At 40.3% G+C, this 16,419-nt stretch overlaps 1 protein-coding gene across 2 annotated transcripts in view; it reads right to left on the bottom strand.

Moving 5' to 3' along the window:
• LOC111339022 (mucin-like protein) overlaps positions 1-16,419 on the bottom strand; it is a 29,497-nt gene that overhangs the window by 817 nt on the left and 12,261 nt on the right. For both annotated transcript variants that reach the window (XM_088762482.1, XM_088762483.1), the window contains exons 12-36: positions 16,134-16,222; positions 15,317-15,513; positions 14,628-14,798; positions 13,914-14,084; positions 13,512-13,682; positions 12,858-13,028; positions 12,136-12,306; positions 11,596-11,732; positions 10,956-11,330; positions 10,541-10,641; positions 10,052-10,141; positions 9,044-9,555; positions 8,465-8,683; positions 7,562-7,894; positions 5,767-6,021; positions 5,092-5,288; positions 4,621-4,960; positions 3,692-3,814; positions 3,136-3,258; positions 2,805-2,927; positions 2,146-2,268; positions 1,711-1,839; positions 1,283-1,416; positions 1,001-1,110; positions 227-577 (exon numbers count right to left, since the gene is read on the bottom strand). In XM_088762482.1, coding sequence (XP_088618608.1) covers positions 227-577; positions 1,001-1,110; positions 1,283-1,416; positions 1,711-1,839; positions 2,146-2,268; positions 2,805-2,927; positions 3,136-3,258; positions 3,692-3,814; positions 4,621-4,960; positions 5,092-5,288; positions 5,767-6,021; positions 7,562-7,894; positions 8,465-8,683; positions 9,044-9,555; positions 10,052-10,141; positions 10,541-10,641; positions 10,956-11,330; positions 11,596-11,732; positions 12,136-12,306; positions 12,858-13,028; positions 13,512-13,682; positions 13,914-14,084; positions 14,628-14,798; positions 15,317-15,513; positions 16,134-16,222 — 4,916 coding nt within the window. The remainder of the gene's footprint in view (positions 1-226; positions 578-1,000; positions 1,111-1,282; positions 1,417-1,710; positions 1,840-2,145; positions 2,269-2,804; positions 2,928-3,135; positions 3,259-3,691; positions 3,815-4,620; positions 4,961-5,091; positions 5,289-5,766; positions 6,022-7,561; positions 7,895-8,464; positions 8,684-9,043; positions 9,556-10,051; positions 10,142-10,540; positions 10,642-10,955; positions 11,331-11,595; positions 11,733-12,135; positions 12,307-12,857; positions 13,029-13,511; positions 13,683-13,913; positions 14,085-14,627; positions 14,799-15,316; positions 15,514-16,133; positions 16,223-16,419) is intronic.

Below are 16,419 nucleotides of genomic sequence, written 5' to 3'. Positions count from 1 at the left end.
AAAAGGCAAAAAAAAAAAAAACTGAAGAGTGTATCTTTTGTCTGGAAGTGATAAAAAATTCTTTCTTCGCTGAGAGTGGCAAAGTATGCAACCTTGTCGCAATAACAATATGGCCTATAAATATCCACTAGGCCGCCGGGCGCTGGCAGCTTATTTGTGTCAGAAGGAAGTCGACTTGCATAAAATAAGAGAAAGAACTAATTACACTCAAATACAGCCCCATTACCTGCAGGCGACAAATATCGCTATCATCACGAGAACGATTACAGCAAGGGAAACACCACCAATTATGAACCATTTGATATGTGACGCAACCATCCGGGACTCGCGAGTAGGTGGACTGGCTTCATCCGAGTCAAATGCCTGGATGTCGTGAACTTCTTTATTAATTCTGGCTGACAGCCTGGCCGCTGATGTTTTAAGAACCTGCAAGAGCGCAGCCTGGGTCATGAGGTAGCTTTCTTGATTCTTGAAATGAAGGATGACGTAGAAAGCTATGACTACATCAGCTTGCTCTTGCTGTGGGTAATTCTTCAACATGTGTACAGTTGCATCTAGGATTCCTGCGCTGATCGACCTGCATTTTATCAAATCGATAAACAAACATGTTAGCTGCTGTTAAGGGGGTAGTGTCACAGTATTTTTTACACACTCTCAGAGATATTAACTGTCAATCACTACAACATTTCTCACCGAATACTCGACGCATTTAATTCAATGTTTTTGCTAATTTATTCTCGTTCGGCGATTCCCTCCAGTGGTGAGATATTCACAAGATTTAATTTTATCATCCTTTCCTAAAGTATAAAGACATTTCTCAGAAGATGTCCTGAAGATCATAGAATGACAACTGATGCATCGGTCATCGTTTTTAACGATTAACTCTTGGTTTAGTCACCTATCAAGAATTAAGCCTTTCTCTCTTGCTAGGCAAAGAATACCGGCCTCGTTCACCTGAGATGACTGGGATTCTACCTATTAAGGCCAATAATTTCCTCACCTTTTCCTCAGTTTAGAATGACGGCAGTTTTCGTTATCGTCCTCTTGGCAATATTTAACAACAACCTGGGAAACGATATCTTCAAACAACTGAGAAATTCCATCTTCCCACTGTAAATTTTACAAAAGTAGGTTAATTCTTAATAGTAAGGGGTTAAGGAAGAATTCTGCCAACTCCTCATTCATTAAACTAACTTTTTGCCCTAAACACCTCGAAAACCCATCTATTACAATAGCATTGAAGGGAAATCGTGATCAACACCAAATAATAGATTGTCCTTACCTCCGATATGTCTGTATTTCTTATTGTCATGACAACAGCATTGTCGGAGGCTTCCTCTAGGGCCTGATCAGTTATGCCAGGATTCGTGGCTGGGCTTTCTGTGGAACTTGGTTTTCCCGTTTTTGGATAAATTTCTAAAAGATAGAATAGTGATAAAAACTGATTTAAGAAACTAAAATCGTAACTCCCTTCTTCATGATCAAAAAATAAATTTTAACCTCCTTAATGACATATTCTCATTGGGACACATGATAGAGTCACTTAAATTTCTCTTTATGGATGTCCCAGAGCGCGATGTTCCGTTCAATATGCTATTTTTGAACAAAATGACCTTGTCTGCAATGCGCTCCTTTGGAGTGAAAAGAGAGAAAAGTTTTTTACTTTTAAAACTCGGTCAATGATACGAAAAGCAATTAATAAAGGCCAACCTTCGCAAGTGTTGTTTATACGTTGGTAGCCCTGTTGACATTCACAGTAGAAGGATCCTATTGTGTTAATACAAAACTCCAAGGGATTAGCACAGTACACCACGTCTATCAAACCACATTCGTCAATATCTAGAAGGCGAAAAAAAACAAAGCATATATGAGAAGGTTGAGCATTATATTCAGTGACTATGATTTGTTTTACCAAATTACTCTACAGTAAAATGCAATTACAAGCAAACTGAATAAGTAGGAAAATCAAAGAGAAATTATGTACATGTATAAATAAATAAATACGTAAATAGAAATGGGTAGTGGCTCATCCACGGAATGATTCTTCATCCACTGATTTTGGATCGAAGAATGAATTTTCATTCCGCTCTGCCCCCCCCCCCCCTTACTCTCCCTAACCCCACTACCAAAGGAGAAGATACTTACCACTGCAGGTCCGATAGTCTGATTCCAGGTTATAGCCTCCATCACAGGAGCAGGTGTAACTTCCTTCGTTGTTGTGACAGTTCTGTGAACATCTGTGTCTATGTGTGCTGCACTCATCGATATCTGGAATGACAAAATGTATGGGGGGGTAGATGAAGGAAGAACAACAACCACTTCACTAGAGTTGACAATGGAATGCATGTATCTTATTAAATCGTTTTTTTGTGTTAGTATCGCTGAACATTTTTACAAGTTGCGCCGTATTTTGACGAGTCGTCAAAATACAAACTAAAAGAGATTTGTTATCCAACAAACCACATTGTTATTTCAGTACGGGCGAATTTCGGTTCTCTAGAGTACAAATACTGCGAGATATTTGTACTCGTTTTTGAGCTTTATTGTGCGCTACGAACTGCACAGGTGGATAATGAAATACCATAGTAATCTTAAAAGCGTTCCTAAGGGGGTCGCTTAATTTCTCAAATCAGTGGAAAAATAAAACACCAAAATCAAACGGCTGTTAGAGGAAAATCGATGGTCTGTTTGGGACACTTAGCAATCACAATTTTCTCAGGAATTTCATCAATATTAGTTTCGTGGTTTTGTCAGGGACAAATTATTCTTGTAACTATTGAGATGATGTAAGTTTAAACAATTACCAGAGCATGTTTTACTGTCTCCTTTTAGTTGGTAACCCTTATGACACGAACACTTCGGTTTTCCTTGTTCCTCCACACAAACCTGCTGGCAGCCTGCTTGCGAAACATTGCAGCTTGCAATTGCTGAAGCAAAAAATACAGAGTAAGTTATGCAAGGTCCTGCCCTTACTTCAATAGAAGCAGATGTCAGAAACTCTTTAAAACCAAGATGTCACGATGAAGTTATTCTGAACATGAATGCATCGATAACTATCTTTTAGATTCAGACGAAGGTCCTCTTTAAATCGACTGTAGATTCGGTGAATCAGCAAAACGCATGCGTGATACTTACGTGTACAAGCTGTATCATCAGTCTGGCTAATCTGGAATCCCTCGAAGCAAGAACAATTTCGTCCACCGGGGTAGTTAGTACATCTTTGCATGCAGTCATTGGCATCTACACACTCATTGATATCTGATAAAATTTTCACAAGGATTAACAAGAATGTTTGTTTCATAACGGGCTAATTTACCATGTCCAGAAGAGCTGTATTGTTTAGGAATATGAGAGGTAAGAAGAAGTGGATGGCTTTCGAGAGCACAGGCATCTAATAGTCAATTTACTTTCATTTCGTTTTAATTCCTTTCATGAATTTTCTGGCATATAAGAAAAGAATGTGCTTTGGTTAACAGGGGCTCCTAAAAGATTCCTGTACGTTAGTGATCTCTCTCCTTTTTTCCAGAACTCAAGCTTTGGTGCACGACACTACAATTGAGTAAGAAACACTACCCCCAAACGGCACTTTCGGATGCCAAGATACAGAGCTATCCTTTCGTAGCCGACCATTGCCAAATAAAGTGTTCAAATCGACCGATCAAGAGATGGTTCAATTACTGACTTAACTTACCATTACAACCGAAACCGTCTTTGTCCAGTTTATATCCTGGATTACATTCACACACATATGAACCTGGAATATTAATACATGATTGGCTGCATTTGCTCACGTGATCCAGACACTCGTCATTATCTGTTGAGGGAAAGAAATCAAATTGAGAGTCGCGCAAGGGGAAGACTTTCTCTGTTATAAGTGAGAAGGCATTTATTATTATTATTATCGTTTATTTGTTTATTGTTTATAACTTTATGATTACCATACCTATTGTTAAAGCATACTCAGTAGGAAGTTAGGGTTAATTACTACAGAAATGTTTGCTGGTAAATGGGCATATGAATAGGCCATTTCCCAATTACCTTTGGCCTCTTTCTCAAAACGAGGCCTAGAGCTCAACCATTCGTATGAAAATGAGTTCAAATTACATGTGAATGAAAACTTATAATCATAGGAAACGATGAGCACCAGGACTCGCTTTGAAAAAAGAGGCCGAGGGAATTTCGGGAATGGGCAGTTCAAGGGTACAGAATTGCAATATTACCGATCTAATGCTTTGCCTGTTTCATTTGTTCGGCGAGTAAAACAGAGCGCTATGGCAGAGAGCGAAGGAACAGGGAGGTTGGGGCCTGGCCGGATAATGAACGCGACCCGACCCAGATCTCCCTTGTTTTTTTCACTTTGCCGTTTACTATAGCGCTCCCGTTTTTAGTAAAAAGAAAGACGCCTGGAATAGACTACGTAACGCTATTTACTAAGGCGAATGTGAACGTCTTTCCTACAAAAGTAAACTGTTTTAAAAGGACATTGTTGGTTAGGTACATGGGCGTATGATTTCAATAGGAATTGTAATATTGCTCATTTCATGATTTGCCTTGGGGAGGCGTTTTCCCCAATAACCAATAGAAAGCGGGAGCCAGTTAAGAAGGTTTCTTTAAACGTACCAATGCAGTTAGCTCCATCACCATGATAACCACTCGGACATGGACCACATGTGTACCCATTTTTATCGATAGATAGAGGAACATTGTTGCAGATAACTCCAGGGAAACAGGGATCATTGTATTCTACGCAGGCATCGACATCGCTTTCACAAAAATTTCCTGTGAGTCCTACGGGACATGCGCATGATAAAACAATGAATCTTACACCGCTGTCCAGTTGCCGCTGAACATCGTTGTCCTCCACACAATTTCCGCCATTTTGGCATGAGCAAAGTCGAATCAGAGGGCGGAGCTCTGATGACGAGTTACTGCTGTCAGTAACAATAAACACAGGTTCTATCTGTCGATGATGAAAAGAAAATCAATTAGCTGTTGTTCGATTTTTTCCCAGTAAGATACTGTATTTAGAAGTGCAGCGAGTTCCATGAAACTGCTGGATTACGCGCAAGCTATATTTAGAACAATACAGACCTTGTTTATGGATGTGGGCCGCCATCGAACGACCAGACTCAGCGAAGTATTTGAGACGACTTCCACATCTGGGAAAAATTCGACGGTAAACACGAACGAGTCGCTGATGTTGTGGCGAGCTGTGATGTTCACCTCAACTGTTTCGTTCAAGGTAGCGTTAATAACTTGTGGTCCTTCGATTTGTGGTGGAAAAGTTTCTGTGATGAAATAATACGAGAATCGTCGAAATCAACTTCTTGAGCAACTAAACTTTACTTATTCGACTCAAATCCTAATTTCCTCTTCCTTCCTGTTTTCAGGTCTTAACATACACTATGAATAACTTAGCAAGAGTTTTTCAAGTTCATCAATCCCAGTGCGTGTTAACAAATTCAACCATTCTACTTCCTTCCTGACTATCACCGGTGGTGGATCCAGAACTTGAGCTAGGGGTGTGTGTATGTGTGTGTGTGTGTGTGCGTGCGTGTGTGTGTGTGTGTGTGTGTGTGTGTGTGTGTGTGTGTGTATACGCCTGCCAGCTTTTCCTTTTTCTGCGTTTATTTTTTTGCACATCATAACGACAGAACTTTGAAAATTCAAGAACTGCAAAACTCAATTCTTTGGCAATCAACTCAATTAAGTAGAATTCTTTTTTGAGGGCGAGTTGTTCCGACTTTGAAATTATGTACTGCTTACCTAGCTTAGTGTTAACTTGAACATTATTTTCCTCCAGCTCTTTTGTTGACATTCCAAAAGAACAGTCTACAGTCACGGCCGCATCAAACAAACAGTGGGTATTATTGCCGCAGACACTCTCAGCCTGTCGTCTAAAGGATTCGTTTGTCCATGTAATGTTGTCAATGAACATTGGCACGTAGCTTAGATCTATGAAGGTCGCGGGGTTTTCGTGAGCTTGGTATGTAAACAGCGATTCGGAGGCGTTTATTTGCCCTGCAAGATGGAATGAATAAAAAAAAAATTCAATAATGATTCCGCAAACAGATCAATCAATCCAATCAATCAATCCTTTATTTAAACACGTGACACCTAGGAGTACAGAAGTTCTCGTTAAAACGTGTACGTGTATGTAAAATTAGAAAGAAAACATAATTTCTGGAAGAATACAAATAATAAGTGGATCTATTAAATAAATAAAAACAGGATCGAAGATCATAGACAAGAGCTATCAACAAAAAGTTACAATACTAACAATATCAACAATAACGATGTTTACAATCACTACTGCTAAGCCATGTGGGCTTTAAGAGAACGCTTCAATGAAAAAATATCTTGAGATTCTCTGAGGTTAGGGGGTAGCACATTCCAAAGTTTACTAGCTAAAAATGAAAATGACCGATGTAAAAACTCAAGATTAAAAGGAGGTAAATCTAGCCTTGTACTGAGCCCGCGTAAACTATACGGTACATTTCTAAAAATAAAAAAATCCCTTATATAAGGAGCCCCCTTATCATACAAGCACTTATATCACATAACTAACGATTGGAATTGCCCACGATTCTCCAAGGACTTAATGTCGGCCAACTTGAGGAGGAAGTTGTATAACACAGACTTCGAGAAGCCTAATATAGTTCTTAATATAAAGTAATTAGTTGTCTCTAATTTAGTAGTCTCCGCGTTACCTACTCCCAGGACTGCAGTACTCAGGATGAGGGAGAACATAGGCCTTGTATAAACGAACTAACTCGTCCTTTGAAATAAACTTCCGTATTCTCCGCAAAGTCGAAGCCTTTGCGCATCTCTTATTCAGCTGTTTCTTTATGTACGCTTTAAATGTTAATTTGCTATCTAGGACCACCCCAAGGATTTTGAGTGTGTCCTTTGTATGGACATTAGAATCATTAAGATGGAAATCATACTGGTATGAAGATGGGCCAATAGCGATAGCTTGCGTTTTGGCGGCATTAATCTGTAAAAAATTCATTGAGAACCATCTCGATAGAACGCTCAGATCAGAGTTAATTATATACTGCAAGACTGTTGGTGAGACATCAGAGGCGTAATGATGATGAGAATAAACAATTTCATCAATTATCTTGTAATAATATCTAGGTAGTTTAAGTGGTTATGGTTCTGTTACGCCAAGCAAGTTATTCTGGCAACTTGATAGCAAAGTTTTGTCGGGTATTGTGAGACTAATACAGAACGTTATTCCATACTTGTCTCGAGGGTAGGACAACTTGCGCTCAAGGATTCTCACTTAAGAACTTGGAATTTCGTGGTCCTATGTTGTAACAAACAGAAACCATCCCAAAGGTCAATCCTCTCCTTCCTGTAATTTGTCTTGCAATCTGATCATACTATTACGCATAACGGTTTCTGTTTGCTACAGCAAACAGTACACAAGAATACTTAGCATTAGGGGTGATTTTCTCCATTTTTTAACGCGGATGTCTGAGAAATGCATTTGAAAGTTATATAAACTTACCCTTTGAATATGACTGTTCAAAATTTCACTGATTGGAGAACTTACATTTCAATCCGAAGTCGTAGTGTATCTGTTGGGGTGTCGCATCAGCTGGTAGCACTGTGCCGTTGGGAGTCCTGAAATCATCTGAAGGATCATCATTCCACGTCCCTAAGAGTCCTTTAGTCTGGTTCACAAACCCGACTGGCCCATTGAATGTGGTGGCTAAAGCATCCGAAACCCGAGAGAAGCTGATTGAGATCTCGGATGGGAAAAGAGCTGTGATTGAGCCAGCAGTCTCTCTAATCAGCACAATGTTTGAACCTGGGATCAAAGTCCCTCGCTCTGAAATAGTTAGGATATTTTGCTGGATTCCTGCTACGAAAACCTCAAGTTCACCTAGAATTTCCAAAAAAAAAAATAATTAAGGCATAAAACGATAACTCCAATTAAAGTAGAAAATACAGCCAACACAAACGATATCGATCATGTACTTTTCCTAATATTTTTTGACATTTGTTTTGATAAGCTGTGGTCATGTTTTATCCGTCTTATTTTTACGCTTAAGCTCGTTTATACTTTATAAAGGGGAGGAAAAGCTATTCTGTCGATGATGTTAGCTTGCCATAAAAATGTTCTTCATCTTTGAAAATTATACAATCGGCATTATATGCGGCTAAACAGTTATGGCACGAATAACAGCAACAAGCAAAAAGTAAGTCGAGGCAGACAAAATCGATGGATTGAAACTGACGAATCACAATTGACCTGATCTTACAGCCAATGGCATCACAGAAAATTTGTTTGTCGGATCTCACGAACCAGACGAACACACCACTGGCGAACAATTCTTTCTTAAATGAGATAACGGCTTTCGCCTAAGCTGTTGAAGTAACAGCCCTTTTTTAGGAATAACCTTTGTGAATGATTACAATACACGACCAGAAGCAGAATTACCAATCAGACTACCTTGGCTATTTATCCGTCCTTCCACCGCAGCAGTGTTGGCTTCCTTAGCAACCGCTGCTGAGAACACTGTACCCAGTCCCCTTCCGCTGGTCTTCTTGGTGCGCGCCTGCAGCTCAAATCCCACGCTGTCAATGGAAATCATCGTGTATTCACCAAGGCCATTGAATGTATAGGCTTTGTTATCAAGAGTGACAAAATGAGGATCTCCCCATATTAGGGCTGTTGAGACATATAGAGGACATAACGAATTATTCTCGGATTAGACTTTTCTTATTCATCGGTTAAGAGCCCATCGCAAACTTGCAAGTAACTGCTTTGTCAAGCAGATCGATTGCTAAAGCTTTAGGCTTTACGAAGTAAAAATCTAATTCAGTATCCACACAGATGAAGAGTCGCATCGTTCTACCTTCGTTGACATCTTAAAACCGCGTGTCTTTAGTTAATATTTAATAATAATTTAATATTTAATAACTTCATTACTATGAAGTTTCAGATTTCGGCAGTGAAAATTTGCAATGAAAGTTGATGTATGAGTGAATCCGGAATGAGTTCTTGCAAAGGAGAACAAGAAAGACTCACCTTCTCGCCTGCTGCTGTAACGGGAACAAGTATCAGAGGATCGAAACTGATAGTATCGAGCGCATAGGGACGCATTACAGCAGTAACTGTGCGCTTCTAGATCTGTGATAATCGGAAGGCCGGGTATCCCAATTAAAAACGGAGTTCCCCCCTCTGTTTGCCCGATGGAAAGGACTCTTCCACCTCCAGGTATTTCTGTGTAGCAGCATTGCTGTGCCCAACGGTTTGTTAGATCACGCACCGTGTATGCGCACAACGTCAGGTTGCTACGTTTTGAAATCACTTGGTTATAATCCACGTAAAAGTTTTTATCCGCTATAGCTTGGTCCAACGTGCATGGACATGGCCGTATCGTAGGCACTTGGATGTTATCTTGCTGTTTGATCCATGTATAACATTTCTTCGCTGGCAAGTCAAGAACAGGATTCGCATCCAGACGGAAAAACCATACTCCTTCTCGGTTTGCATTCCCAAGGCGCTCGTCTACCAAGTCAGCTTCCACAGTACCCGAACTGATGTCAGGAGAAAAACGCAATTAATTCAGAGTTGATTGATTGATTGATTGATTGATCTATCCAACGGCTTATTGACAAACTGATTGATTAATGGATTGATCGATTGATCAACTGACACCCTAACAAGCTGACTAGCCAATACAAGGTAGCAAGGACGTACGAACGGGCGGACGAACGGGCGGACGAACGGGCGGACGAACGGGCGGACGAACGGGCGGACGAACGGGCGGACGGATAAACATCCGTATCCTGCGAGTTCGAAACACTTCGAGAAGCACCAATCTTTTTAAAGTTCAAATTTCGAAAGTGCTTCTCACCTGTACATATATCACTTCGTTCCTTTTCATATCAAATTTTCTTAATATGCTATTTAAGTATGTCAACACCAGTCATAATTACGGGATTGAGTGCATCCTGTTGCTTAGTTTAGCGTATTAGATTGTTCGTAAGTTTGGAAAAAAAAAATTATTCTTGAATCTTTTTTATTTCTCACCCGGGTATGTTGTAGAAGCGCAGATTTCTTGAGTCTCCAGCGTTATATCCCATCACAGGAAGCCCTCGTTCATTCTGGGAAATGAAACGACTGAAAAGGAAAATGAGACAAATCCATTTGAATCACCTTATACACCTTTTTTTTTAAAATCTAATTCAAAGTAGCAAATGATCGGTCACAAGGGAAATCTGGTGCTCTGATGGTTAATGCATAGAAAATCAGGCTGATAGGTCAGTACGAGCTCGGGCAACTTTTCCTTCTCCATCCAGTAGTATAGAAAGGCGGCAGAAAATTGTCAGAAAACCTTGTGAAAAGCTGAGAGGTTAAAAAACAAACAACTGCGGACAAATAAAAACAAACAAAGAAACAAACATATGAGAAATGTAAAAGAATGTGTGAAGTATGATTTTTGTTTTCACTTCCTCAGCTGGGATTTTTATGCAAAGTAAATTTAAAAAAATTAATGGCGACAACAAAATATTCGCTCACCTTCCTGTGGAGGATGCCCACTGGATTCCGTTTTCTGCATAATTATACAAGGTGAAGGTATGCTGCCCATCACTGGCAAGTACAAGCTGGAATGTGTTTGTCTGAATATACAAAATAAAAAATACCTCAGCGGGGATGATTTTATCACTGGAATCCGTTCATTTCAGTTGAGTAACACAGCAGAACACAACGCCACTGAGTTCACCGTCAAATCTTACGGCAGTCAATATTCGAGGGTCTCGAGAGGGTGACGCCTTTTATGGTTAACGGTTAAAATTTCGGCCAATTTACGGTGAACAGCTAACCCAAAACGACACAATGACAGATTGTAGAAAGGAAACGTTTTTACGGTTAGCTAACTTGTCAATTTTTACGGCTATTGCAGTTGGGTAGGTTTTTTTGAAATGCTACTTACCAAATCGACAACTGGGTAGGTATCTGGATACAATCGAACCCAGGTCACCTTCAAAATCCAGCTCGCGTCAAAATTGGGAATGCTGGGATCTGTTTGATACTGCTGTACATCTTTGTTGACTCGGTCAAAGACCTCTCTGGCGTGACTAGATGATACATGACCAAGAATGTCCTTGCTGTAGACTTGATAAAACAATTGTGACGCCTGGCTCGTATTAGAGATTCCGAAAGGAAAGTGACTGATTTTGCTCCATAATGGCGCCAAGATGAAATACCGCTGAAATCTGTTTGAACCAGTGGCTCGGACTCCTGGAAATCGCTCTGGCCAGCGGATCACGGTTTGGGCAATAAAGCGTAACAATCCGTTTCTACAAATCTGTCGGTAAGAATGAAAATCATCCTTAAACTGAATATTTCAGATTCTCTGTATTTATGCGCTTGGAATATTTCGGAGATCAAAGAAAGCAGTGTACGACCACAATAAATAAGTATTTCAAGAGAGGGCAAACTCGCAGAAGACGTGATTTGGTGAACAATGGTGTCTTCCTCGAGGCAACCAGGTTCAATGTAAGAATAATGCATTTTTTTCGAAAAAATTAAAATACAAAGCGATAGTCAGGAAAAAGTCCCACGCCACTCACAGAAACTTCGTTGTGTTCCCTCAAGAAGAATGGCAATCCCTGACCAGGAATATCAATCTCTCTGCAGTAAAATCTGTACTGATTAAACGACGGCAGTTTTGTGTCGCCAACAAGGCTGCCATACGGATACAATCGAGCTGCAGATATACAACAGAAAGGAAACAAGAATCAGAGAAGTATACTTTCCGTGGTAGCAGGTTAAGTTACGAATTGAAAGTCAATGATGCCAAGCACCTCTTGTGGGAGACGCGGTAGCCCAGCCAACTCGGCCAGATATCCCTCGAGGGAGGTACCCTTGCCAATTAAACCGGGTGCTCGTTGCTTCCACCCAGGAATAAAAATAGATGATGAGCGAACTGATGAAATACTATTGGGACGATGGGGAGGGGGGGGGGAGGGTGAGAAGGGCGGGGGTTACTTGCAATTGCTAGCACAGTGTGCAAAGGGCAGTGGAAGTACCTTTTCGTCGCTACATGCTATTAATATTCCAACTGTAATAAACTGTTTCTGATCTTACACTCTTTTTTTCGTCAAACTTACGGGCACATGGCTCAATGAAACACTCTCTAGTCTCATTACTCGGGCCCACGCAGTCACGGCCACCATTGGACGGTGGCGGATTGATGCAGGACCGGTACCGACTTTGAGATCCATTTCCGCAGGTCCTATTGCAGGGTTCCCAAACTGTCCATTCGGTGTAATTTCCGTCAACTGAGAAAACCGGTGACATAAACAAATCAACTAATTTATGAATGCATTGAAATGATAATCTCAACATGAGGATTTCTTTTTCTCATACTTGCGATTGGCTGCGATCTACAGTTTATACTGACTGCGTATTGTTCGTGAGACAAATCATTAAAAGTTAACTTGTAAGTGCTACAGCTCATTACACAAGCATTGTACAATAACATTTTCAGCTTTAGATATGGAGCAGAGGAGAGATATCTTTGGCATAGATCTACCTGTTTCAAATTCTTCTAAATTCAAGAAAGCGTTAAGATGACTTACTCGCCTGACTTAAATATACGCCAAAACTGAGGTAGTTCTAAATACATCTTGGGAAGCCAAAACTGTATATGACTAGAAGTCTAGTGATTGTAAAATTGTCATCATAATGATAATTTCTGGGTCATAAGGTGAAGTTCCCTTATTGAAAATAAGTCTCAGTGATCCAATCCTCTTCTTTCTCTTTCCTGAAAATCCAACGAACAATTTAAGCTTGTAACAATTGTTAGAAGTGAGTTCCGTCTGAAACGTACCTGGGCACGGTCCTTCGTAGCATTCTCTCGATTCATTTCTAGGTCCCATGCAATCTCGTCCACCATAAGCCGGTGGAGGATTGGTACAGTTCCGTACGCGAATCTGAGTGCCATTTCCGCAGGTCTTACTGCATCTGCCCCAGTCTCCCCACTCGCTAAAATTACCATCGACTGCAGGCAGCAAAACAAACTTTTACAAATAATTTCAATGTTCATTAATAAAGTCTGAGCTGAAGTCACATGAAGTCATATGCTCGAAAAGTTGCCGGCTTAACTATCAGCTTGTGTTAATCATATGAAATTCAGGAAAACGTCTGACTAAGCCGACATCTTTGATTTCCTACTACGTAAGTAGCAAGTTACGACCCTAACTTTTTTCTAGTCGTTTTGTAGGGAGCAGAATCCTTTACAGAGACAAAAGAAGAAACGAACTTTTGCCCCGCACTCGACATGGAGGCGTGGCCTGATTTTGTCAGGCTTCATTTACTCTCATTCCTAAATATGAACCAGTGACGTTCGTTTCTTATATTAACACAGTGAATTAATGTTAGCAACTATATGGATTATTCGCTCATTACTTTTTAGCAACTTTGCAAGTAAAAGCTTTCTGTAATTGCCATATAAGGAAATATGATTCGAAATTGGTATATAAACCTGGACATGGTCCATCAAAGCAGTCTCGAGTCTCGTTCCGAGATCCTTCGCAGTCATTTCCTCCGTTTTGTGGAGGGGGATTGGTACAGTTTCTGTAACGGCTCTGAGTTCCATTTCCACAAGTCAGGCTGCAAGAGGTCCAGCTTGTCCACTCCGTAAAGTTACCATCAACTGGAGAGAGTCAAGATAAAGATAAAATTTAACCGAAGCGGGAAGGGAAGTCAGCACTTTTCTCTTCGGCTGCCCAACATAAAGTTTTTGAAAATATTTCAGCAACAAATTGGTCTAAAAGAACGCGAGAAATGCTACATTTACTTTTGTGGCGTAAAAGTTAGAAATAGAAATTAACTTCTGTCCTCTTTTTTCAAGGAAGAAGTATGTGAAGAGAAAGTTCATTCTTACCCACACAAAGTGTTAAATTACATTCTCTGGTCTCCATCCTGGCCCCAGTGCAGTCTTGGCCACCATTGGACGGCGGAGGACTAGTACAGCTTCTGTATCGTATCTGTACTCCTCGACCACACGTTGAAGAACATGTGCTCCAGTTTTCCCATTCACTGAAGTTACCATCAACTTAACAAGATCATATAATTTTAGATCAGTATTAACAAACAAAAATGGGCAAATACACACTAACGTACTTTGTTCCTTACTAGAGCAGCTTTAAGACCTTGCTTATCATTCCCAACGTGCAGAAACAACAAGAGAAAAAAGCAGTGACCTGGTCGGTTAGACATTCACTGAATTGCCAATGCAAATCTTATCCTCTCATTAAAATTACCTTAGACTGAGTTTGCTTTCGAGTAAACTCAGGATGTGCATGTAAACGCTTTTGATAGAGAAAAATGTAAAGTAGCCAAATCTAGAAATTTCCATCTGCTTGAGGAACACAAGTTCTCTTGTTACTTAGCGGCCAAAGTTATAAAATTTGAGACCTTCGCAGCTGACTTATTGTGATTAGCAGGTAAGAGTCCGAAACAAATGGTGGATCTATGATTTTTATGTCTGGGATTCTAATCAGATGACAACTTAGCTTAGCTGATCCACGATAAAAACGAGGAGATTCGGCAAAGGGCATTCTTCAAACCTCTGTCACCTTTTCAACGCGCCTTTTACCTGGGCAAGGTGTCAAGTCACATGGGCGTGTCTCGTTCTTAGGTCCCTCGCAATCCTGACCATTGTTAATCGGCGGTGGATTTGTACAGTTCCTAAATCGTATCTGAATTCCAGGCCCACAAGACGTGCTGCATTCACCCCAGGGACCCCAATTTGTAAAGTTTCCATCGGCTGTATATAAAAAGTGACAGAATCGTTAGATACAGTAGCACGTAACTCTTCAAATCTAAATAGCTTACGATGTTAAAAAAATTATGGCCAGAATTTCTTATAGTGCACTAGCAAGAAGTGACAAAGAAATTTAACAATGCTGCACACAAGGAACGACGGAAAACTGCATGACTAATTTTAAGTTTATTCAACGGACAACACGTGAGTTTAGTTTTGTGCCGGAATCGATCTGAAATGTGACGAGTTTTTTAAGAAAACAAAAACATCAATAACAAAAAGAGCAGCAACAGTGCAATGATAAAAAATTTTACATCTTGTCCAAATTTAGACACTTAGAACCCTAACTTTGCTTTCAAAGGAAAGCACTCCCTCTCAGAGCCTGCAATTCCTTAAGTCAGCACCAAAGCTGCTGGCCTGAAGGATTGCGGGGTCTAGCGGTAAGAACGTTGAAAGATGATGCGGATATAAAAGCTTTGAAGGGCAAGATAGAAATTAAATTGAACAAAGAATTTGCTCACCTATTAATTCTGCGCCCAATGCATCACTTATGTTTTGAGCAAAATATTCGAATATCACGTGCAGGACCTCTTTGTCTATCGTAACATGTTGATTGATACCAGCCTTCAGACGTACGTAAAATCGGAGTTCTAAGGGACTGTTAACAACGGGAAATCCAGGAAGTATGTTTATGAGATCCACGTCAGACGGTAATGAACTGGTAGTAGAAAAACATGAAATTAATCAGAGATTTGTGCCTAGGAAAGCAAATGGTCATGCTCATGAATATTTACATCAAACCTCTCTGTTAAAACAAACGCGTAATCAGGTATGTGATTAAGTTTTCAATCATACTCACTAGTAAACTGATAACAAGCTAGGGATAATGTTAAGCTAGGGGAGGAGTGAGGGCACAGTCACTCAGACATTGACATTGATCCGAAGTTTCCAAGGCAAACCATTACCGGAGGCAAACGATGGGGAATGCAAGTGGTTGCAAAATATTTCGAGACTGGTGTGAAAAGGGTCTACACAGAGGAGTGGGACTGTGTACTAAGTTTGTGCTGGTGACACCTCCTCCCTCCCATCCTCCTCATTTTCTTTCTATCTCTCTTTCTCTCCAGATTGATTTTACGCTCCTCGTTGTCCTATCAAAGTTCAACAGCATTCATTGTTATCACTGTTGGTCGAGAGAAGGCCGAGTTTACAATTAAAGGCGATGCTGACGACGAATGTCTCAATTCTCTATCATGTTTACCCTCAGTCATATATATTTGTGAGTACAGGCATTTTAACCTCGAGACCAGATACATCAAATTTCACTTGGCACTTTCTTACCGGTTGGCGCATATCCCGATCTGAGCATTGCAAAAGTCAGTGACAAAATCGGCGAGTAGTAGTCTAAATTCATCTTCTCTTTGGCACCACTGCAATGATATTTGCAAAGAGAACGATTCATCTTATGTTTTCCCATATTAACCCAAAAAATACAGAGCCTCCCTTGAGGGTAAACACTTAGGTAGATGCCACCACAAATCAGACTTTCTATAGAATTGCAATTTTGATTTGGAACCATAGTGTGCGCCTTTTGAATAATGGCGTCCACCATTGACTGTCTCGTCAA

This window comes from Stylophora pistillata, chromosome 6 (assembly GCF_964205215.1).
Source record: "Stylophora pistillata chromosome 6, jaStyPist1.2, whole genome shotgun sequence".
Classification (NCBI taxonomy): Eukaryota; Metazoa; Cnidaria; class Anthozoa; order Scleractinia; family Pocilloporidae; genus Stylophora; species Stylophora pistillata.
The sequence above is the reverse complement of the archived record's forward strand: the minus strand, read 5'-3'. Positions and strand labels throughout refer to the sequence as shown.